The 24,651-nt window shown below is 40.1% G+C and overlaps 1 protein-coding gene across 1 annotated transcript in view; it reads left to right on the forward strand.

The window, feature by feature from the left end:
• TFCP2L1 (transcription factor CP2 like 1) overlaps positions 1–24,651 on the forward strand; it is a 1,111,497-nt gene that overhangs the window by 950,213 nt on the left and 136,633 nt on the right. The window contains exon 14 of the mRNA XM_044075043.1: positions 7,140–7,191. Coding sequence (XP_043930978.1) covers positions 7,140–7,191 — 52 coding nt within the window. The remainder of the gene's footprint in view (positions 1–7,139; positions 7,192–24,651) is intronic.

The following is a 24,651-nucleotide window of genomic DNA, read 5'->3' on the forward strand; positions in this document are numbered from 1 at the left end:
CTCCTGTTATTGAATTCATATCTTGCATACCAAATATTTTCAGAAATGTCTTCAAAAGTGTATCATCTTTCGTTATATTTCCCCTTTTAGACCCCCCCAGATGCATCCTCACTGTTGCAAATCAAATTCCATTCCCCACCTATGAGTAATATTCCGTGTGAAAACTGTTTATTTCTGATTAAGTATTTTCTTAAGCAGCAGTTTTAGGTGGAAAATAAATGCATGCCAGTGTAATACTCCTCCTCCCTTGCCAGTAGCCCCTTAAAACTAACCATAATTATTTTCCTTCTCTATCACTATTGGAGCTCCTCTAGTAATTAATGTAACTACTTCCCTTTTCCTTTGTCCCAGATATTCCACTGAATAACAATCCTGAAATCCTTTCTTTATTAGATTCACGTCCAGTGCCTTCCAAATGTATCTCCTTTAGCATAGCTATTTGCACTCTGCATTTCTTAATATAGATCACTACTCTTTTATTTGTGTATGTACCTGTGAGATCATTCAGATTCAGAGATAATGTGGAAAGTGTTGCCATTATGATAGGTTTTTATTTCCTCCTGTTATGTATAACATCTTTTTTTAAATGTCCAGTTTTAGCTTTTATGTTACATGCATACACACTAATGTTTGGCAAGTTGATCTTTTATACATTCATATCCATTTGAACCCATGTCACATCTTACAAGACTTTTTGTTTAATGAAATCCTTAAAAAAAACAACACATACCAGCGCATGCAGGCACACACACACACACACACACACACACACACACACACACACACACACACACACACACACACACCACCCCCATAACCTATTAACTTAATACCAACACACAAAACTATGTACATCTTCAAAGCCGAAAGACAGAAACAAACAAATCTCTCCTAATAGGAGCACGTGTGAAAGACAGCTACACTCACAGGCTGTGAAGGTTTTCCATGCTAAGATGCATGATGCAGCATCTGCTTCTACTTTCATTAAGTGCTGTCTGTTTTTATGTTGAATGCTTTCAGAAAGCATTATCTTTTAGCAATTGAAAGAAAAAGTATTCTGTTTTTATTCCCATATTATTAGTTTGTCAGCATAGAAACATGAGAACTATATACACCGTTGCCTTCAGCTACAATCTTCTCATGTTGCATTGTGAATATTTATTTGCTAAAGGAAAACTTTTGATTACATTCAGTGTTTTACTTTTTTATTTACTTGCTTCCACTTAAAACTTGTTGTTAGATAAATCCAGGGACATTACAGTCATTCCCCTATGCAAAAGTAAGAAAAGGGTGTAAATTTTACTTATATCATGCTCTTACTTTTACAAATTGCCCCTTGCCTCAACACCCTAAGATTACAGCCTGCTCTTAAACATGCTTTTGTCTTGGCTTTCTTTTCTTTTTGCATTGCTATGCATACATTTCTTAAAACTGAACAAGAAGAAAGAAAAAGGGGGAAAAGAGCACCTGTTTACTTTATTATTCCTTTAACACACAAAAATAACTGAAAATGCTTTACAATATCACACACATATATGTCACGGTTTATAAAAATACTGTTAATAGCAAAATTGTTTTACTTACAATTACCTCTTTCCTTTCTATTTCTCTCTCCTTAATGTTGTTCGAAACATTAATGACATGAAGTAGGGAATGCTTTGGAGTACCCTGCAAGTTTAGCAAAGTCAGGAAAAAAACAGTATTTCCAGGCTTCTTGTTCTGCCATATTTCACAAGTTTAACTGATGCTTTGTAATCACACATTTATTTATTAATTTCTGAGTTACTGGTTTTCTTCCTGTTGATAAACAGCTCCCAACTCCAGTCTCTAGTCATGTGCTTTTCTCAAGTCATGTGCTTTTCTCTGTCTCTCAAGCATTTTCCTTTGGAATATTGGAAACGGTTTACTTGCATGATCTCTCTAAGAGTTTTATTACTAGAAGAAAAAAAGTAGAGTCCCTTTCTGTTTGATAGCTCTGTTTTTGTTGGAAAATTGTTGTATTTCCTCCTTAGCATGTTCTACATTAAAAAATGACTTTGACCCTCCAGGAAAAAAAGAATATTATGAAGATAGGTGTATGCAGCAGCTTGAATCTCGGACCTGGTTCTTGACATTCCCTAATTAGTGGAATAAATTTACTCCTCTGCTGCCTGGTGTAGTGAGTAATCATTATATACAAATACGCTATTGTCTCCGACTTTTGTAGTACTTTGTCTTGCCACAGTTTTGTCAGCATCAACTCTTTCCGCTGGTAGGATTGCATCTTTAGTATTAAACATCTTGGCTGCTTTCTCATGGCCAGGTTTGGCGCATACACAAAATGAGCCCTTTCAATTAACAACTTTTGCTGTGGAATACCAGTCCAGCTGCGTAATTGTGCTTTCTTAAAATGAATACAGTTTGTTCCTTCCAGTTTCTCTGCTACAGCAGAAAATCTCAGATTTTCCGTATTTGCTCTGTCCTCCAATTCTACCATTTTTTGAAACATTTCTTCTTGAGCAGTCTCATGCTCAACCAGGCCTTTCTTCATTTTGACCTTTGATTTCTGCAGTTTTTTTGGCTCATCTGAATATCTGTTTAAAGCTTCTTCCATTTTTCTAGCCTTTTGTTATTTAAGTTGATATATTACTTCAGTGTTTTGTTAATTTTAACCAACTCTGTACTCATTTGATTTATTTTTTCCTATAGATTTCTGTAAGTCATGTCTTGCATGAAAGCTGAAGCTTGAGCTGTCAGAGCAAAATTTAGTGGAAGGCAAGCTGAGCAGGACCAGGACAAATGGAAATTGACTGAGGTGTTCTTCCAGGAATAGATCCAGTTGTGGGAACACCCCACATAGATCTTTTTGCCTCTTTTCAAAACAGACAACTAGATAAATTTTGCACCAGGACTTCGTGTAGGCAGGCTAGGTAAACAGATACATTTTTATTTCCCTGGTTGCGAATTTTCCTGTATGCATTTTGAACCATTCCACTCATATCCAGGATCATTCTGAAAATATTCTGGTAACTCTGTTCTGACCCAGGCAACATTGGTTCTCCCTTCTTATGGAATTGATCAGGGGCAATTACAACAAGCTTCCTAACAGATTGGATCTACTCACACAAGACAGTGGATGTTTGAATCATCCCACTGTCAATCAGCTTCAGTTGACTCTCTAAATTCTAATACCTTTTATGCATCTTTACTGTGAGCACTTTTAGCAAGTATTAAAGAAGGCAAGGATTCCTGCTACTAGTAAATCTTATATTAACTAGTGGAGAAGATTTTCAAGTTGATGCCTTGTCTGTAACCAAGACCCTATCTAGGATTATTACCTTTGCTTCTCAAACATTCACGTGACTTTTATTTATTTATTTATTACCTGGAAAGTCTGACTGGGTAGAAGCCCATTTTCAGAGAAGGCCCAGGGAGAAAAGCTCCTAATTAGTACAAAACATTTTAAAAACAATAATTTTACAATATTCGAAAATAAAAGAAAAATATCTGCAATTTAAATAACTATAACAAATTAAACATAATATAAAAACATTGTTTAAGAATTGATACAATGTTTATGGCAATTATTTAATATTTAGAGAAATTTTAGACAGTTTATAGAGAAATTAAGGATATGTTATTGTAATATAAATAGGAATTGCAATATGAAGAGAAGGGGAAAAACAGGCTTATGGTATATTTAGTGAGAAAGTCAGGGAAGATAATTTTATAGCAGTAAGGAAGAGTAAGTGAGGAAGAGAGAGCATTTAGGGATAAAATTGTTCCTGGTTTGAGCAAGATCAAAACCAGATTTTAGCTAAGAAGTCTTTCAGAGGGGTTTTGAAAGATGGGAGCGAGGGTATGGACCTGATGGATACAAGTAAGGTTCCAGGCCTTAGCAGCCTTGTATGAGTACAGATGATGCCCAGAGTATTTGGTTAGTTTTCAGACAGGAGTTTTTGGTCACTGGATTGCAATGACTGGCTGGGAACATAGTTGTGTAGAATTTTTTTTAGTGCTATCTTCTAGTTACTATCCCCTGACTTGTTTGCCCTTTGGCAAGAGGTTTTTATCAGCCATTTCAGCATGTCTGCCCATGGGTCCTCCTCTTCATTTCAGACTTTGTTCAAACTGTTCTACAAGGAGGATTTTCTGTTAATTTGCAAGTTACCTGTTAATCAGGTGAGAATTAATTTGGATCTTTCCTTTTTGCTGGGAACGTTATTTTTGTCTACATTTGACCTGTCTAGTCTAACTGGTTTATTGCTCTGCATCTGCATGAGAGCATCCAGACTGCAACCTTTCATTGATAAATTAACCCTTTGCTTTTCCATGCATGTAGAGTCTTTAGGGGGAAAAACATATATGCCCTTACTATTTTCAGAGTGTACCTTGAATCCAAGCCAGCTATCTCCTCATTTCTTTCAGAATTTGAGTGACAGGGAGCATATTCTATATACACTGGTCATGCTTTTGCAGCGCAGATCTGTGAAGGCTGCACTGCTGTAGATTTCCTAGTGTGGGACTAGAAAATCAAAATGTGTGTCAATTCAGACTGATATTTTTTCTTGTTATTCCCACCATGGTAAAACATTTCCAGACAGGATTAAGGCACATTCTAATCAAGCTTTGTTTTCTTTGATGACGTATTGGAAAGAGGTGGACTCTAGCAGCATTCTAGAGGCAAATACATGATCCTCTACATGTAATTTTACAAAACACTACATACTGAATTCCCTATCCAGGTCCATGACTGGCTTTGCTAAGATCATTCTGCAGGGAATCCTGGACCCTTTCCTTCCTGTTTCCAGGATGGATAAGTTTTAGTAATTAACTCAAATAGCCAAAGGCTACTACAGCAGTGAGGATGATGAACATAGTATAGTTGTATAAGCTGCACGTACTATAAAAATGGATGTTTGAATTCCTGTTTAGCTGTACTCACCTACTCTTACTGTACATAATTAGCTGTTGGAATAAAAAAATATATATTTATATATTTTGGGGGTTCAGGACAAGTAAGCATTCTCTTTTTATTTGGGTAAGTCCTAAAGTTGTCTGTACCCTGATTGCAGATTTCCCTGCAAGGAGCTAACTAGTCAGCAGTTGGAGTGTAGGTGTGAAAGGGACCCAGAGCTTTTTGAAGACTGTTCAGTTGTTGTATCCTGGGCAGGATACACCCCAAATGACCAAAGGCTACTGCAACAGTGAGAAATTCAAACATTTACTATTAACTTCCACAACTATATTTTCCTCTGCATAAGAAACTACACCAAAATCAGTTTGGGTTTCCCAATAGTTTGTTCAGTTACAGTCAATGGCATTTGCTAAGCTTTTTCTATTCCCAATGATTTCTTAAATTCTTAAATTGGCTTTAGCATATTCCACTCAGTATATACTGCCTTTGCTGTTCTGCACTCATGTACTCTTAAATAATTCCTTTAAGGCTTATCCTTCAAAGCAGCCAGTTGTTCCCCTATATGTAGTGCCTGTCAACTTGCTTTGACTGTTAATTTTATATTTCTGAACATTGCTGTACCAAGGGCAAGACGGTATCATCTTGCTTTCACTAAATTAATTATAATTTTGTAAATCCCCTAGTTGACCGTTATACTTTGCTAAGGCACTGAAAAGTTGTCTCAGTTCATACGTAATTTAATCCAGCAGTATACTAACATTCTTTGTCCAAATCTTTGTTATATTTTTATTAATCTCTTTTTACTCCCAGTTTCATGATCAAAGCAAATCTTCAGTGATGAATTGCACTGGTATGAAGCATAACTCAATTTACAAAATTCAGCCATATAAATCATACAATTTATCTGGGCACTATCGCAGTGACCAAAGGAGATGACAAGCTCCACGAATGACCTCAAGATCCCCATAACCCCAATTCTTTTATGGGTTGTTTGTTCTGAGCTACCTTCTCATTTTTTGGAAATGGAAGTTGTTGCTGTAAGATAAGAGAAGAAAGAACTAGACCTTTACAGGTGGATAAATAGCTAAGAGAGAGAGAGAGAGGCTATACAATCCTAGGGGATGGGTTTTGCAGCCTGAGAAGAATATGATTAGCTGAGTAGAACTGAGAAGTGAATGCCAGATTTTAAAATCCTGCAGTCAGAGTATCTTCTTAAAAATCCAGTAGTATGGTGAATACACACAATTTTTGCTTGTGGGCATTTTAAGAATGAAGATTATGGGCACATATATATTTACAGTCGTCAGAATGCTGTCCCAGCTGAACTTACCCAAAATAGTAGTGGTGTTGATCACATGTCAGTGCTGTATGCTGGTGCGCAGTCTGTTTTGAGCATGACCTATTAATTGTCTGATTATACTGGTTATGAGAATACAAGTACTGTAAGAAACACAATAAAAGCTGGTCTTTATTACATAGGCTGTGTTATGTCACAAAGCAGGGACAGTTATATAGTTTGAGGACTGTTTTTCAAACTTTTGCTGTATTTTAAAAGTACTTTAGTATGTTTTCCCAACAAGCATGTCAGGGCAAATAAACCACCATGAATGCAGTGGAACTGTATTGCTGCTTTTGGAAAACATTCCAGATTTGTGTTAGAAATAGAAGAGCAAACCTGTCTTCAGTTTTAAATCATGTAAAAGCAAGGGGACAATTCAGCACAGAAGTTTTGGATACTGGTTTTTCTTGCTGTCTTTCACGGATTAGATTTATTTCTTTAACTCTTAATAGCTGCAAGTGTGCGGTAAGGCATCCTTATAGGGTCACTCTACCAGCTTAAACATAAAGGGCTTAATGAAGCATATAAGTTACTTATTAACAATTTATTGTTTTATTTTTTGTTTTTGTGTGCAGTAGTGTAGTGTGGCAAGTCATTGGCAATGCAAATAAAGGCTTACAAAACAAAGGTACTTCATGCTTCATTAAACAAAGAAAAAAGGCAGCAAAGTGGTATGGCTTATTTTTCATCTGTTTAGTTCTTGAAATTAAGTGGTAGTTCAAATGGAAACTTGTTTAATCTGTTACTTAGATGGGTGATGGTGACTTATCCCAAGGTCATTTAGCAATCAGTTTATAAAAATAAAAGTATGACATCACAGAAAATGTTGCATATGAGTAAGACAGTAGTATAATCTAGTCATAATAAATTGGCATTGTAAAGAAGTATTTCCCTTTTTTTCAGATGGTACAGCACTTCACAGATGAATCCTGTTTTGTCATCAACACATTAAAAGGTATTTATTGCGCTATGTTAATTGAAAAATGGATTACTTTCAGCACCCTTTTGACAGTAGACCATAATTCATAAGATGATGGAAGGTCTGCTTTTGTGTAGTAGTTTAATAGCATGAGAAACTGTTGATTTCTTGCTTATTCATGAAAATGAGAATTTAAGTGTAAAAATGTATATTTCCTTGATGGCATGATGTTTTGTTATACCCTGTTAAAAAGAAGTATGTTGCATTTTCAGTCTCTTTAGATGGATGCAAATCCCTGGGTATGTGAGAAACCTTTTATTCTGGATCTTTGCATTTGCATGAAAATATCTATGAGCTCTTGAATTTAAGAGAGTCTTTGCAGTATACTTCTGTACATATACAGTGCAATGAAAAAGTATTTGCCCCCTTCCTGATTTCTTATTTTTTTACATCTTTGTCACACTTAAATATTTCAGATCATCAAATAAATTTAAATATTAAACAAAGATAACCCAAGTAAACACAAAATGCAGTTTTTAAGTGATGATTTTATTTATTAAGGGAAAAAAACTATCCAAGCCTACATGGCCCTGTGATGCCAGTGCCCTGGCCCAGCAAACAAGGAGCCTCAATCCTCACCACTAACACCAGTGAGGGGTGTCTCATATAGGAGGAAAGGATAACAAATACACACAGTAAAGTGCAATTTCCCTTAAGAGCACACAGAGATCACAGTCAGTCAGGGGCTGGTCGCTCCCTTTCTCTCCAGGTCCCCAGTAAGACTCCCCACTGGCAGAGCTTTAGGGTCCAGATCTCAGCCTAGTGGGCAAGCAAAAACCTCCAGCACCCTCTCTGTCCAACCAGTGCTTCATGTCCCTGCCCAAGAAGCTGACGTACACACATACACAAACACACTTTGAGAAGAGTTTATACAACTACACAGACACTCCTGGGGGAGGCTGGCACAGGTTCTCCAGCTGTGCCCTTTTTACCCAGACTGTACGGTAGAAATCACTGCCACCACCGAGCTAATATTTATCAGCTACTCAAAGGCACTTAAAAGGGTGCCCAATTATTAGTGTGCAATATTATTATCTAAATGGTAAGTGCGATTGAACAGCAAGGCTTATTTGGAGTGACTTGGACAGTAATCACTATATACATGCAATGTACTCTAGAGCTTAAATTAACTTTACACAAAACAGCCACAGTTGAAAGGTTTAAAAATATTTAATAATAAATACTAAAAACACAAGACAATACTTTTTACTACACAGTACTAGTCATGAGTTCAGAGATTAAAGAGAAAATAAGTCAGTAGTACAGTTCTGACATCACAGAAAAAACACTTAGTCTAATCTTTCTAGTTTCTAGCTATTTCTAAGGGAAAACACAAGTCTAAGATAAACTTACATGTAGAGCAAAGGCAGTGCTGAGTTGGATGGTGAAGACAAAAATGCTTAATGCTCTCTGATTCTGTCTGTTTTTAAAATCACATTCCTGGTTCACATTACATCATTCTTCACACTTTCCTGGGGTTCCCAGGCTAACAGGCTACATTCTTTAGTAAGCTCACACCAGGTCAGGAAGCAAAGCCATTAAGGACATTTGTGCATGCAAATTCTGGCCATTAACTCTGGCCTTAAAACAATAGCAAGAATTCCTTCATCTAGACCGGCCGGAGCCATGTTTACATCAAAGGGTCACAACATGCTTTTCTTGGTCAGTAGAGTGCACTGCTGCTACATTTTTTCAGTTCCACATGTAACACTATTTTTACCATTTAAGAAAACAAGCCTGTGGTTTACATTAATATTTACAGATGACAGAATTATCTCCAAAATTCTATCTGGCTAGGCTGGCAGCCTTCATCTATCTTCACCCAATCTTCACAGGCCCTATGTGAAAAAGTAATTGCCTCCTTGTTAAATCATGAAGTAACTGTGGTTAATCACATTTTTTGGAAAGCTGAGTTCAATTTCACTAGCCACGCCCAGGCCTGATTACTCCCAGACCTGTTGAATCAAGAGATCACTTAAATAGAACCTGTCAGACAAAGTGAAGTAGGCCAAAAGATCCCAAAAAGGAAGACATCATGCCGCGATCTAAATAAAATCCGGAAGAGATGAGAAACAAAGTAATTGACATCTATCAGTCTGGAAAAGGTTACAAAGCCATTTCTAAGCTTTGGGATTCCATCAAACCACGGTGAGAGCCATCATCCACAAATGGAAAAAACATGGAATGGTGGTGAACCTTCGCAGGAGTGGCTGGCCTACAAAGATTACCCCAAGAACACAGTGATGACTCATACAAGAGGTCACAAAAGAACCCAGAACATCTAAAGAACTGCAGGCCTCACTTGCCTCAGTTAAGGTCAGTGTTCATGACTCAACCATAAGAAAGAGACTGGGCAGAAATGGCATGCATGGCAGAGTTCCAAGGTGAAAACCACTGCTGACCAAAAAGAATATAAAGACTCGTCTCACTTTTGCCAAAAAACATCTTGATGGTCCCCAAGACTTGTGGGAAAATATTCTGTGGACTGACGAAACAAAAGTTGAACTTTTTGGGAGGTGTGCCCGTTACATCTGGCATAAAAGTAACACAGCATTTCAGAAAAAGAACATCATGCCAGCAGTCAAACATGGTGGTGGTAGTGTGATGGTCTGGGGTTGCTGTGCTGCTTCTGGAACTGGACGACTTGCTGTGATTGATGGAACCATGATTTCTGCTCAATACCAAAATATCCTGAAAGAGAATGTCCGGCCATCAGTTCGTGACCTCAAGCTGAAGCACTTGGGTTCTGCAGCAGGACAATGATCCCAAACACACCAGCAAGTTCACCTCTGAATGGCTTACAAAAAACAAAATGAAGGTTTTGGAGTGACCTAGTCAAAGTCTGGACTTGAATCCAATTGAGATGCTGTGGCATGACCTTAAAAAGGCGGTTCATGCTTGGAAACCCACCAATATGGCTGAATTAAAACAATTCTGCAAAGAAGAGTGGGCCAGAATTCCTCAACAGCAATGTGAAAGACTCATTGCCAGTTATCACAAATGCTTGACTGCAGTTGTTGCTGCTAAGGGTGGCACAACCAGTTATTAGGTTTAGGAGGCAATTACTTTTTTTACATAGGCCCATGTAGGTTTGGATAGTTCTTTTTCCCTAATAAAATCATCACGTAAAAACTGCATTTTGTGTTTACTTGGGTTATCTTTGTCTAATATTTACATTTGTTTGATGATCTGAAGCATTTAAGTGTGAATGCAAAAAAATAAGAAATCAAGAAGGGAGCAAATACTTTTTCATTGCACTGTATGGTTATATGTGGTTACTGTAATGTCAAATCAGTGATCACATCCAGGAATGTGTCATACATTTGAATGAGCGTTTTGAGAATCATTTGATAAATTTGACTATTTTGAACTATTCAGCTTTGACAGATGATGTTATAACTGTACTGTGATTTGGGAATTTTTTTCCTGGGTAGAGGGAAGTATCTATATTATATCCTACAGAAATATTGGATGGAAAATATTTCTCTGTTTGATTGGTTACCTGGGATCCCCTGATGTATTTCAGTAATGCATTTACTAAGGTATAAATATATCTAACAAAATGTAAGAGAGGAGTACAAAGCATTTTAAATGCATCCATGCACTGTGCTTGTATTGAAGAAAAAAAATATGGCTTGGAAGTGCGTACCATTGTCAGTTGTACAAATCACAATTACAATTAGAATCATTGTAGAATGTATGGGCATAATTTTACACAATTAGGAGTATAGAGAGCTGTGTCCATGAGAGTTAAAGATGTGCGATAAAGTTAGGCATACCAAAAGATGCTTAGTTGTTTAGGGTGGTGACAGTTGAGTTGGAGATAAAGAACCAACAGATTGCTATCTTGCTTTACAGTTTTGCTATTTATTAAAATGTATCTGTACCTGTTGCCTTGGAACTAATGTCCTTTTACAAAAATATAATGGCATCCTGCTTTAAATCATATTGCTGGGGGTAGGGGCATTATTATTTTTTGCTGCCTAAGGTGAGAATGTCACCATCCTTAGCAAGTACAACAAAGTCTAATATATTCATAGACTAAAACGTTTGATTTGATGTTGTCAATCTTCATCTATTCTTGACTGATGGGTTATGGTTCCAATCCTCGGAACTGATCCGGCCATTATATAGCTCGTGCCAGTCAAAAAACTCTCGAGCGAATTGTCTACCCATAATGCCCCTCTCTACGTCATCCCAGATCTCGTTTGCTGCTCTTATAGAAAGATGCATCAGACAACTCTTGCAGCCAAGTATATTTTAGAAATTATATAATATTTTCCCAACTTTATGTCTTCTTTAAGTTACCGTAGTAATTTCTAAACCTTGTCTACCCTTTCCTTATCGTGTAAGGGTCTATTTCCTTAACCTGTACCATTTGGTATTTCTTGCCTACCATAGTTGGTAGTTTTTCCTCTCTTCTCTCTTACTTACCATTGGGTAATCTTTCCTACCATCGTTGGTAGGATTCTTTCTCTGTTGTGAGTGGGTGACGGTGTGTTCTTTAAAATTTTTTCTTGAACTTCTGTCTTTCTTGCTATAATGGCAGATAAGTCAAAATTCACCACTGGTTTCAAACTGTGCTAAGAGTGCGGCAGGAAAATGTCCCTTTTGAGGAAGCATTATGCAAGGCTGACCAGTCTCCTCAGGCCTCCGGCTTAAAATCTACTCATTCTATGTTGACGTCTCCATCGGTACTGACATCTAAAAAACATAAACACCCTTCAGCTGGTTCCTCTTCGGAACCGAAATCTAAGGTTCCAAAAATTACAGAATGCACTGAGTCCTCGGCACCAATTTCTACCTCAGTGACATCTATACTGACTCCAATAAAGACTCCAGTGTTGGCATTGGTGTCCTTTTGTTACCACGTCTATACCAACATCTTTTGCGGCTCTGCAACTTCTACCATCTGCTCCAGTGCCAAAGACTAAGACTTTTTTTACACCAAGGACTACATATTCCCCAGTGAGCGACCCCTTTCTGCACCAACTTCCTAGCCCTTTTATAGAGAGACATGAATCCCCCTCTGGATTGTCCATTCGCTCCACCAAGAGTCTTTCTGAAGTTGATATAGTGAGGTTGGTGGATCAGCTTCTGACAGCTATGGGTCTTCCCCATCTTCTCAGCCCCCTCTCCATCCTGGTGCAGGGGCATTTTCTCCCAGTACCCCTGCATATACTCTTCCTCTGACCTCTTTGCAGGCTTTAGAGCTGTCAACTCCAACCACACATACTCCAATGGCCTCAGTGCTGACAACTTCCTTGACTTCGGTTCCAGGCATGGCTCTGACTCTCTCTTGGTGTCATCAGAACCAATGGGTTCCAGGGATCGGACCTCCACCATCAGGTCCAGAGGATTTGAGTCGACTCCTGTTTTTTGTTTAGAGCCGACCTTACCTCTTTGATCTGTGCCAGCTGGGGGCCCTTCTTCAGCTCTGGCTTTGAAGGTGGGCCTCCCGGGTCAGGCTGTGACCCTGGTTCCAAGTTTGTCTGTCTCGGTTCTGGGCTCCTATTCCTCCTCAGGGGTACTTGCTTTTCAAGCTATGGAGAGGGCTTTGGCCACTGCTACTTCTCAGGTGGTTCCTGTGTTACTGGAGTCACACCCCTTGACCCTTGCTTACCCAGAGCTTACACCAACCTCCGTACCTGGACAGTGAGCTCCAAGGATGCAAGACATACCGACCAAAGGCTACCCCTCTTCCAAGTCCTCTTCAGATATTCCCAATGAAGAGCCTCCTCAGAAGAAATTGTGTAAGAGGAAACACTTGGACTCCCCTGAAGAGTCCATCACCGAGGACACAGAATTCGATGAGGGGGAGGGACCCCCTGGGTCACCCCAGGAAGACATCTCCTTTGGAGACATTCTGAAGATCCTTATACAGAGGGGTGACTAGAAGCCCAGAGACCCTTCCTCTGAGGAGTCTGCATACTTGCACGCCTTTGGAACTCACCCATCTACTTCCTGGGTGACCCCACTCACTGATGATCTTATAGAATTGATTGCTCAGTGAGCTTGGAAGGCCCCTGATTTGATAGAACTGATTCCCCAGAAACCAGATAAAATACTTACTGCTCCTGAGGATCATCAATAGTGGGCAAAAGGATTAGCAGTAGATGCCATGGTGGCTGCCACTAAAAAGGAACTGGCTGAGAAAAGTTCCACTGTTCATCCCCCTAACCAGGAGTTGAAGATGATGGACAGATTTGGGAAGCAGGTTTATGCATCATTGGCCTTTACCATGAAGTCCTTGAACGTTTTGGCACATTTCACTGTGCTCCAGAGGGATCTGGTCAAGGAGCTGTCACATACCCTTGCAGGAGCAGTAGCTGAGGTGGTCCAGGAAAAAGTGGCCTCCCAGTTAGCTTCCCTGGAGTCTATCTCTAATTCGTCCATGAGGCTAATCGCACATGCAGCTGAAGTTGTGACCCAGGTCAGTAGGATCAGGTGTTGAAATTCGACAACATGCTTGGATACACCTGTGCGAGTTTGCAGAGCCATGCAAGTCTTCCTTCATCAATGCTCCCTTTGACAGATCCTCCTTGTTAAACAAACTCTATCCAGCTGTAACAAAGATGAAAAGACCCTGTCTGCAGTGGGCATACATTTTTCTACTCCCCAGCGAGCCTATTCCAGGAATCAGAGGAGTGGGAAGATGAGGTTCAAGAAGTCCCAGAGGCCTTTCCAGGACATGCATGGTGCAGACTCCCCTTGGGGCAGAGGGGGGAGTTCTAATGGAAGATGCCATCCTAGAGGCAGAGGTGACTCTCAGAACCAGGGTTCCAGGGAATCCTTCTCTGGCCAACCCTATCAGCGCTCCTGAAAGGAGGACTGATTGCTTGCCTCTGGAGGCAGTCCACGGAAGATTCTCCTTGCACCCAACAGCCTGGTGACAAGTAACCACAGATGCCTGGGTGCTAAGAATTATTTTCAGAGGTCACCTTATCCCCTTATTCTTTATCCAAAAATGTGAACAAGATTTCCCAATGTTCCACCCAGTCAGAGGGACCAGACAGCCTTAGAAATTCAAAAGCTGCTAGAAAAAAAGAGTCATCCAAGAAGTCCCACCAGACCAGACAGGATCTGGATTTTACTCAAGGTTCTTTTTAGTGTCAAAAAAGACAGGGGACTGGAGACTTAGTCTGGATCTTAGCATTCTAAACAAATTTGTTCCACAGTCCAAATTCTGGATGGTCGCGGTTCAGTCAGTACTTCCCTTTCTAGAAGAAAATGACTGGATGTGCTTTATAGACCTTCAAGATACGTATTACCACATAGAAATGGACAAACACTCAAGAAGTTTTTTCCACTTCTGGCTAGGAGCCAGTCACTGTCAGTTCAGGGTGCTGACTTTGGTCTCACCACAGCCACAGTGTGTTCACCAAATGTATGGCAGCAGTAACAGCTCCCTTGAGACTGCACGGATTCCAGGTATTTCCATATCTAGATGACTGGCTCATCACTGCTTCCGCCAGGCATCTACTGCTTCAGATGGCAGAATTCTCCCTGCAATTTTTCTTGCAGCTAGGCATCATGGTCAACCTTACAAAGTCTCAACTGACCCCTTCTCAGAATGTGGAATTTATCGGAGTTCATCTCAACACTCTCTCTTGTGTGGCCTCTCTCTCTCCTCACAGGGTACAGAAAATAAAATCTCAAATTCATTCTCCCCTGTGCTCAAACAAAGTACCAGTGCTGCTGGTGCTTCAAGCATTAGGGTTCATGACAGTGGCGGTCACTCTGGTCTCATTAGCAAGATTTCACATGAGATTACTGCAATGGCTTCTTGTGAATAAATGGTCCATTCTAACCCACTCAATGAACCACCCCATACGTATCACAAGTTGCTGCAAAAAGGACCTATCCTGGTGGATGGAATCCAAACAAATTCTTTTGGGCTACCCCTTTGTCCCTTCTCAACCCAAAGCCATATTGACCACGAATGACTCCCAGATGGAGTGGGGGCATTATCTGGGAAAGACAGTCCAAGGCACTTGGTCCCTGATAGAAGCCAATCTGCATATCAGTGTTCTGGAGCTGTGGGTGGTGCTACTAGCATGGCAAGCATTTCACTTTGCCCTACCTCAAGGAACAATTGCAATTCAATCAGACAACATGTCCGTAGTCTGGTACATCAGCAAGCAAGGGGGGAACCAAATCCTATCCCCTGTGTCGAAAAGCCCTCTGAGTGTAGCAATGGGCCACTGCCTCCATCTGCTTTCTGATAGCAGTGCAGATCCTGGGGAGTTCAAAAGTGATAGCGGACAAATAAGCAGATGCAGTCTAATGCCTCATGAGTGGTTTCTCAATCCCAAGGTAGTGAAGAAGATCTTTCATTGCTGGGGCCAGCCTTGCTGTGACCTTTTTGCTTCACCCCAAAACAGCAAGTGCAGAAGGTATTTGTCCCCGAGAGTTGCTTTTCTCCTCGATTTGTCCCCGGATCTCCTATATGCCTTTCCCCCTTTCCCCTCTGATCCCTCTTTTCCTCAAGAAAGCAGCCAGGCTGAGAAGGAAAGTAATCCTCATTGCACCCTTCTGGCCTTGACAAATTTTTCCTATGGCCTCATCTAGTTCACCATCCATGGATTCTGGACCTAGTTCCAGACCTTCTGTCTCATCCGTAGGGACTGGTGCATCCCAGTCTTCAAAGTCTCAAGTTAACTGCTTGGTTCCTTCAATTCCGTTAGTCACCAGGCATAATGATATTCCATCCCCAGTACAAAAAAATGTTGCTGGCATCCCATAAACCATCCACCAGGAATCTCTACCTCAGTAAATGGAAGACATTTTCAGTCTGGGCTTGCAATAATGCCCTCCGTCCCTTTTCAGTCCCAGTGAAAAAGGTTTTAGAATTTTTGGTCATTCTTTTTGGCAGGGGAGCTTCCACTTCTACTGTTAAGGTCATTCTAACAGCCATCTCTAATTTTTGTAATGGCTTTGGAGATCTACCCCTAATTTCTCACAGACTTTGTAATGTCTTCCTCAAGGGAACTATCTGTTTAAAACCCCCATTTAAAGATCCTCTACCTCCATGGGACCTGTCTATTGTTTTGCAGTTACTAGTAGTTTCCCTCTTTGAACCAGCAGCTACTTGTGACTTAAATGTACCTCTCTTGGAAAACACTTTTACTTATAGCTATCACCTCTGCAAGACAAGTTTCTGAATTGCAAGCGTTATGTTCAAAACCCCCTTACTTAAATTTCCATAAGGATAGAGTTACACTCAGGACAAATTCATCCTTTCTACCAAAGGTGGTCTCAGAGTCCAACATTAATCAGGCTATAGATTAGCTGTCTTCTTTCCAAAATTTTCTAATAAAGGCGAATATTGCTTACACCTGTTAGATGTTCACAAACAATTATGTTTCTATCTCAAAAGAACTAAAGACTTTAGGAGATCAGAACAATTATTTGTCTCCTTTCCTGGCGCAACTTTAGGGAATCTGTCTCTAAGGATACCCTGTCAAAATGGTTAAGAGATTGTATTTCTTTTATTTATAACAAGAATAATCTAAAGCTTCCAATGCTGGTGAAGGCACATTCCACCAGATCTATGGCTACCTCAGCTGTCTTCCATTCTAAAGCCTCCATGAGTGAAATATGTGCAGCAGCAACATATGCTACCCTGCATACCTTTATTACTCATTACAAATTTGATTTGGTCTGGAGGGGAAGAGCCGCCATTGGTTCTGAGGTTTTCAGGAATATCCCAAAATAGGACCACCCAGGATCTAAGGTGGCTGGGCACTCTGTCCCATCAGTCAAGAACAGATGAAGATTGACAACATCAAATAAAGAAGTTATATCTTACCATAACGTTCCATCTGTGTTGTTGATCTTCATTTATTCTTGGCGTCTCGCCCTTCTTCCCCCTTCTGTGGATTCCTGGTGGAGCGATCTGTTGTCCTGGGTTTTCTGTTACGACTCTCCTTGGACTTGGCTTCTGTTACAACTCTCCTTGGACATGGCTTCCTCATTTGGAATTAGTTTCCTTTTATTGTTCTATAAGTCTGCAAAATCGATCCGAGGTAATGTAGAGATGGGCATTATGGGTAAACTATTAGCTCGAGAGTTTTTTGGCTGGCATGAGCTACATAACGGCCGGATCGTTTCCGAGGATCGGAACCGTAACCCATCAGTCAAGAATAGATGAAGATCAACAACACAAATGGAGCGTCATGGTAAGACATGACTTCTTTTCTAAAATCTTACACAGAATCAACCTTATTGACTACAGAAGCAGTCTAGAACTAATTACATTTGGCTATAGCATAGCAGCTTACTTTGTAGTTTAACAGTCAAACACTATGCATGTCAGCTCATTGCATTTTTTGTCACCTTTCTTAGTTGAACCCATAATAAATTTGAATATACTGAATGAAGCCCAATATGCACTCACCTGGTGTATTTTTCTAGCGCTTGAATATATATGCTATAACAGTAGGTGCTAAGGAGCCGGCATTTTTAGTTTCATATATTTCACCTGTAGGAATAAGACTTTCCCAGACAATCCTAATCCCTTCCCCTTAACTCAATGCACAGTTCCTAAGAATGTAACTCCAGATGTCTTTAGCTGTGCAAGCAGTCAGAAGTTAATGGCCCCTGGGTGTTTTCCTTTATTTATTTATTTATTTATTTGTTTTTTGTTTTTTTTTAAACAGAGTATGTTTCCTAGATCTACATTCAATGTTTGTCTGTTCTATTGCATTTTTGGAGCACTTTTCCTGTCACATCAGATATTTGCTTAGTCATCATCCTCTTCCCCTACTTTTTATGCCATTTTAAAGTATGTATTTCCTTTGCTTTATTGGTCAAACCCTTTGTTGGTATAGATTTTATTTTGTAATCAAAGTTACTTTGGAAAGAAAAGCTTATATGGCAGGTATGGGATCTGTGCTGATCCCTGAATGAAAATATCACCAAATCACTAACGGCCGGGCATACTTGCGCAAAAGTGCTTTTCACCGAAGAAGCACTTTCACATAAGTATGCCTGTTGCAGAGGTCGTGCTATGGTGTGGATAAGGGAAAATTCCCTTTTCCTCACTGTAGTGCGATCTCGGAGTGAGAATACTAAAGTAGGGAGGTGTGGGGGGGGGGGCACAGGGGGGCTTGCCCCCCTGCAAAAACATTAATTTAATTGTTTTGTTTAACACACTTTAGTAAAAGCGCTTTTTTGGTGAAAGCGTTTTCGCTAAAGTGTGTTCGGTGATAGTAGATTCGGACTGTTGAACTTTCGTTCAACAGTCCTAGATCTGCAGTTATATATGGTCTTTACTGTTGCTTTTTTCTCTACACAGCATTTCTTTGTCTGTTACTGTAGCTTTTTACATGCTGCTGTTCAAAATGTTTATAGCTTTTTCTCATAATTCACAGAGACAAATCTTTCTGTTGGGTGTGTAAAACGTGATATTTTTCTGCATGCCTTATCCTAAAGCTTCTTTTTATTCCTGGGAAGATAGCTAATTAAGCAGTTCCATTTGTAACCTCAGTCCATTTGTAGTCTTACTAGTCTTTCTCCTACAGGGCATGATTGACTTTATGCTTCATTTTGTTTTCATGCTAAGACTTTCAGTATTATTGATTGTTTAATAGTTGTGTTGGGTTTGTTTTATGTAACCACAGTGAATATGTGCTGCTTAATATTTCTGAACTGTTCATGTTCATTAGTCTTCACAGTGCAACATTTGCTTCCTTCTTTTATGCTGGCTTAATACAATTATATTTTTATCCTAGTCATCATATCTCTCAACCTTCCATCTCCAAAATGAGGAACACTCACCTTCATAATGTGGAACAAATGGATAAAATGTGGAACACATACTAATGGCTTACTAACAACTTCAAATAGGAAGGTCATAGGATGGTTAAAATATACTGTTTTTACTTTTAAAGAAGATCATTTAATGAATTAATATGATTAATTTCTATTTACCATGGATTTCACTTAAAAAATTCCTAACACCGAAATTGTGACAGACTCTTTCAATGTGGAACTTTGAGGAACTTCGAGGAACATGAACTTTTTAAGACCCCAAATGAGGTATGTTCCTCATAATGAGGTACACTTGAGAGGTATGCTAGTCATGTAGCTGTGTTATGCCTAATTTTTGTCTGATTCAGCCCTCATTTTTTAAATTCCTGTACTAATTCATCTGTAGTAATTCATCTGTGCTTAGTAATCAGGTGTGTGTGTGTGTGTGTGTGTGTGTGTGTGTGTGTGTGTGTGTGTGTGTGTGTGTGCGTGCGCGTGCGTGCGGTGTGTGTGTGTGTGTGTGTGTGTGTGTGTGTGTGTGTGTGTGTGTGTGTGTGTGTGTGTGTGTGTGTGTGGGACATGGCATTTAGTTTTATTACATTTTATTATTGCTTGGCTTACAGTACTTTTACTTAACTTTGGCTTGTTTGGCTCCCAAAGTTACCTGGTTCCTTCTCACCAGCCCTCTTCTGTCTTGATGTTAGAGGTGATCCTCCCAGTTCCTGTTCTTTGGTCTGGATTTGAGGTTTTGTTTTTGATTGCATTCTTTAAATGTAAAGGTCAATGCTGAGTCTGTATATTTTTTCCAGTGGTTACTTTTGGTTACTTTTCAACTGGCGGTTTGCTTCTGACCCTCTCACTAGCACCATTTTTGGCTGTAAAGGCAGTTGAATCTTTTCCACTTGACATTGGTTTTGTCTTTTGGCATTAAATCCCTTCCTCAGGGTTGATGCCTTTCTATATTCTATATTATAACCCCAGTCATCAGATTTTATTTTTTCTCCTTATTTCTTTGGCACAGCTTCCTGTAGCTCTTTTCCCCTTAGGGTTTGCATCCACCTCAGCTTCATTCAACCTCTAATACCTCTTCAGTGTCTAACAGTTCCTTTGGGGGTTAACTTTGACCTCAGAGGGATCATCCTCATTACAGTTATCATCAGCTGCACTTCTTCTGATCCTCAGTCTACAGGTTCACCCTCAACACTGTTGACCTCTGCTTCTTACATCCCTGAGATCTCCTTGAGACTGACAGTTTTTCGAGGTCACTGTTTGCCTCAGTGGAGTCAACATTGATCCCTATGGTCTTCAATCTCTACCTTCTCAGCCCCAACAAATCTCTAAGAGTTGTCAGGTTTACATGGAGGCATTTGTTAGCAGCTACAAGGTCAACCTTAATTCCATCTTTGTTCTTCAGGATCAGTTCTAACCAATGCTTTCCTGTTGACCTTGATGTTCTTCAAAGCAAACCATGCTTACCTCTTCCTCTTCTTCACATTTGTTGCTGTTTCTTCCAGCCATTCAGTTTGATGATACTGAAGAGATTCCTTTTGTCACCACATATTTCCTTTTCTTGGCTAGTATCCCATTCTTCTTCCAGAAGTTACTCATCACTGGGCCTCCTGACACATACTTTGTTACTTCCCTCTCCTCCTTCCTTGTTTTAAGTTATTTTTGGAATCCTCGATTGGCAGATTTTGATCCCCCAGCTGCCCTGTTGACGTAATGGTTGTTTATAGACAGTTTTTGGTCTTACCCATGGCTTTCTTTCCTTTCCAAGCCATTATGACTCCTCCTTTCTTTGACATTTATCATGTGTGGCAAGGATTCCAGGACCTTCAGATACATCTTCCTTGAGCACTCGAAATAAAGACAGATATTTATTTCTTGTCTGCCATTGTACATGTGCCCCTGATACTCTGACATGCGTACATTTAGCATTATACTTTCCATTCATTTAAGATTAGTTGGTTTACTAAGATCCTGTTTTTCTAGCAACGAGGTTATCATTCCTGTTACCTCTTATGCTTTCTATATTCTTTTTCCTTCTACCTGCTGCAGCACAGCAGTGATGCAAGTCATCACCTTGAGTACCTGATTTACCCTTGTGACTTATCCATAGTAAGGTATTTCTGTTTAGAGTTATTTGTGGATTCCTTCTGAACCATCATCATGTGGTAACATGCTAAAGGGGTAACATTTAATTGTGCAAGAAGATGTAGAGTCATTCAAGGCTAGGTTTTTGTTTCTGCTAAAATGTTCCTACACACTGTAACTGTTACTGTTATGGGCAGGTGCTGGCATGTTCCAATGATCCAGTATTTAGTTGTTTTTTTTTCAGACTGATTAGAGCTTTCACCCTCACTAGGACCATGTTCTTTGCCTGATGCAGTGAATTTAGAGACTATTTGGAGCCTATTGACCATCACAGGACCTTGTTGAAGGGTCTAATGCAGGATCTTCTGAGGTATCCTCATGCAAACATCTAATAGGTGTCTTATGCAGGGTCTTCTGAGCAGATTGCCTTGCTTGCCACCTATGTCTAGTCCATCCTCAGTCTTGACCTAAAACTTAGTTAGTACAGCTCTGTGCAGCTTTGACATTTATTTGGGGTCCTAGCATCGCATGATCGTGACTTGCAAATTCAGACCTTGGTTTTACATTTTATTCCGCCAAAGTATTTTGGGCATTGTTCTCATACTAAGCAGCTGTTTTACTCCATTCTTATTTGCCTATACCAATACAAATCAGGCACTTTCTGTTTTCTCTGAGAGATGCTTAGAGCAGTCTTTTGTAATTCTCCATATCTATCAGAATTCTTGTTAAAAAAATAAATAGTAGGAGGATTTTATAGACTGAGGAGTTATCCACCTCTTGCCTAACAGTTTTTTCAAAGCCATGTCTTCATTTTCTGGCTTCCTTTCATACCTTGGATGGTACAGATTATCCTTTTGATGGGAGCGATCATCTTCTGCTCTTCTGTACCGAAGTCATTCTGTATCTGCCATGAACTACATTTGACTTCCCTTCTTTATCTGGAGGCTCCTGCCTGTATCCCTTGTTCCTTTGTGTAGGAACACATTTATATCCATAGGGTATGTCTTGCCTATCTTTTCCTCAATTCCATAAAGATGGTATGCACAGTAATTTCTGTAATCCCTGTGTCATATTTCCTGCTAGAAACATTCAGCTTTTTCCATGTTTCCTATTCCATCAGCTGCTCAGACATATCGCAGGTCTTTTTTCTGATTTTCTAGAAAGAATTCACTCTAACTGCATTAGTTGTCTGGCCTCTTTCTTTTGTTGTATCCTTTTGTTATGTAATTTCTTAAATGCCTTTTGCATTGTGGCATTTTTATAGCTCCGTAATGGAATGTCAAAATGCCGAGTGCTGACAAACCATAAAAAAGATCAAAATAACAGTAGCGCAAGTCTCAAATATTGTGCTTCTCCTTTAAACCACACCCCCTCGTACTTGTATATATCCCATCCAAGATCACCCTACCTCGGAGAAAACAGAATATTCTGGGAAATAGCCTTCTCATACTTGGTATATGCAAGTCTATTTTTCAGCCTTTCAGTGCCTTTGTGAAACATAGTTAAAAAACAATGACCGGAAACCAGTTCTTTTAGGGTATAAGTGTTGTTACTGTAACAGACATTCTAACAAAAAAAAAAAAAAAAAAAAAAACTCCACAGGAATCAAAGAATATCAGGACCACAGAGAGGATAAAATATAGTTGAGTTTAATGAAGATCTTTTCGTCGAGTACACTGACCCGACTTCTTCAGACAAACGAACATGAATTCATGCTTAAAAACATGAAAGCCATCATGTGACAAATAACATTAACATAATAAATGACTAATTACACGATTAGCAGCTCAATGATTCTTAAGATACAATTGCTCCCTTTTGGGTTATAATAACTTATTTTAATGGGAAAAATACTCTATCAGGTAGTACTTTAGTACAGGGTCCCTTGTCATCCATACTTTATATACAAGGAACCTAAGATATTTTGTTTACCCTGTTAAGGCTAAAAACCATATATAGGGGCATTAATATAAGTAGAACTCTGTTCGGGTTCAGTAAGGGAAACATCCCAATATAGACTATAGATGTTTCCCTTACTGAACCCGAACAGAGTTCTATTTATAGGAGAGCTCTACAGTTCATTCTCCTGACTGAGAGTCAAGGGCGATGGACCGATTTGGGAAGTGGTTGTACGCTTCAGTGACTTTTTCAGTAAGAACGCTGAATTACATGGCACATGTGATTCGGCTGCAGCGAGATCTAGTGAAGGCGATCGCTGAGTCGACCCCTGAGTCCATGTCGGCAGACAAGAAGAAGTTCTTCACTCGTATGGCCACTCTGAAGTTTGTCTTGCATACCTCTATGTGTGTCCTGTCCCATGCTACCGAGGGAGCCGTTAGAGCAGCTGGTACAGGCATTGCCATCAGGCGACAAGCCTGGCTCTGGCTCTGTCAGTTCTTGGAACCTTTTAAGACTTCATTCACCAACGATGAATGGTATGATGGTTCCTCCCTGTTTGGAAAGTCGGTACGTGAGACCATGGTCCCGAGTGAGAAGGATGGGAAGACTCTGTCTGCCATCAGGATCCAGTTCTCTGCCCCTCAAAGAGCCTTTTCTAGGAATCAGTGAGGGACTAAGATGTGGTTCCGGAAGTCTCAGGTGTTTTCCCGAGACACTCAGGACTCACCTTCCCCCAGGGGCAGAGGGGGATACAATAAACATCACCCTAGAGGCAGAGAGGATCTGATGAATTATGGATCTCGAGAACCTTTCTCATACAGACCCACTCAACAGCCCTGAAGGGTTACCCAACTGCCCATCTCTGGAGGCAGTCGGGGGTTGGTTATCGCTACACCTAATGGAGTGGGAGTCCATCACAATAGATCGTTGGGTGTTTCAGATTATATCCAGAGGTTATTCAATCACATTTCTTGCACCACCTCAACCACCAAAACACCTCTCAGATGTTCCAACCATGCACAGGGAGGATGCAGCAATGGAAATAGCAAAGCTGCTAGAAAAACAGGTCATCCAACATGTCCCCCAAGACCAGTCCAGATTAGGCATTTATTCCAGGTTCTTTTTAGTGCCAAAGAAGACAGGGGACCTAAGACCAATTCTGGATCTTTCCACCTTGAACCTGTCAGTGGCCAAGACAAAATTCCAGATGTCACCCTTCAGTCTATCCTGCCCTTCCTGCAGGAGAATGATTGGATGTGCTCGATTGACCTCCAAGATGCATACTATCATATCAAGATGGATGCTGCCAGCTGGGAGCCAATCATTATCAATTCAGAGCGCTCCCCTTTGGTCTCACCACAGCCCCCAGGGTGTTCACCAAAGTGATGGCAGTAGTAGCGGCTCACCTGAGACTTCAGAGCATTCAGGTTTTTCCCTACCTGGGCAATTGGCTCCTTGCTGCCCCTTCCAGGCATCAACTCTGTCAAACGAGGGATTCCTTCCTTTTACTAGCCTAGAGGTTATGCATCACCATCAATCTCAGCAAGTCGTCTTTGGGCCCAGTTCAGACATTAGACTTCACTGGGGCTTGGTTAGACACTATCCAGACAAAAGTCTTCCTTACTACAGACAGGATACACAACCTGAAGCTGGATGTTCTTTGCATTCTTCAAACCCAGTCTCCAACAG

This window comes from Protopterus annectens, chromosome 6.part0 (assembly GCF_019279795.1).
Source record: "Protopterus annectens isolate FY-2018-M chromosome 6.part0, PAN1.0, whole genome shotgun sequence".
In the NCBI taxonomy this organism is placed as follows: domain Eukaryota; kingdom Metazoa; phylum Chordata; order Ceratodontiformes; family Protopteridae; genus Protopterus; species Protopterus annectens.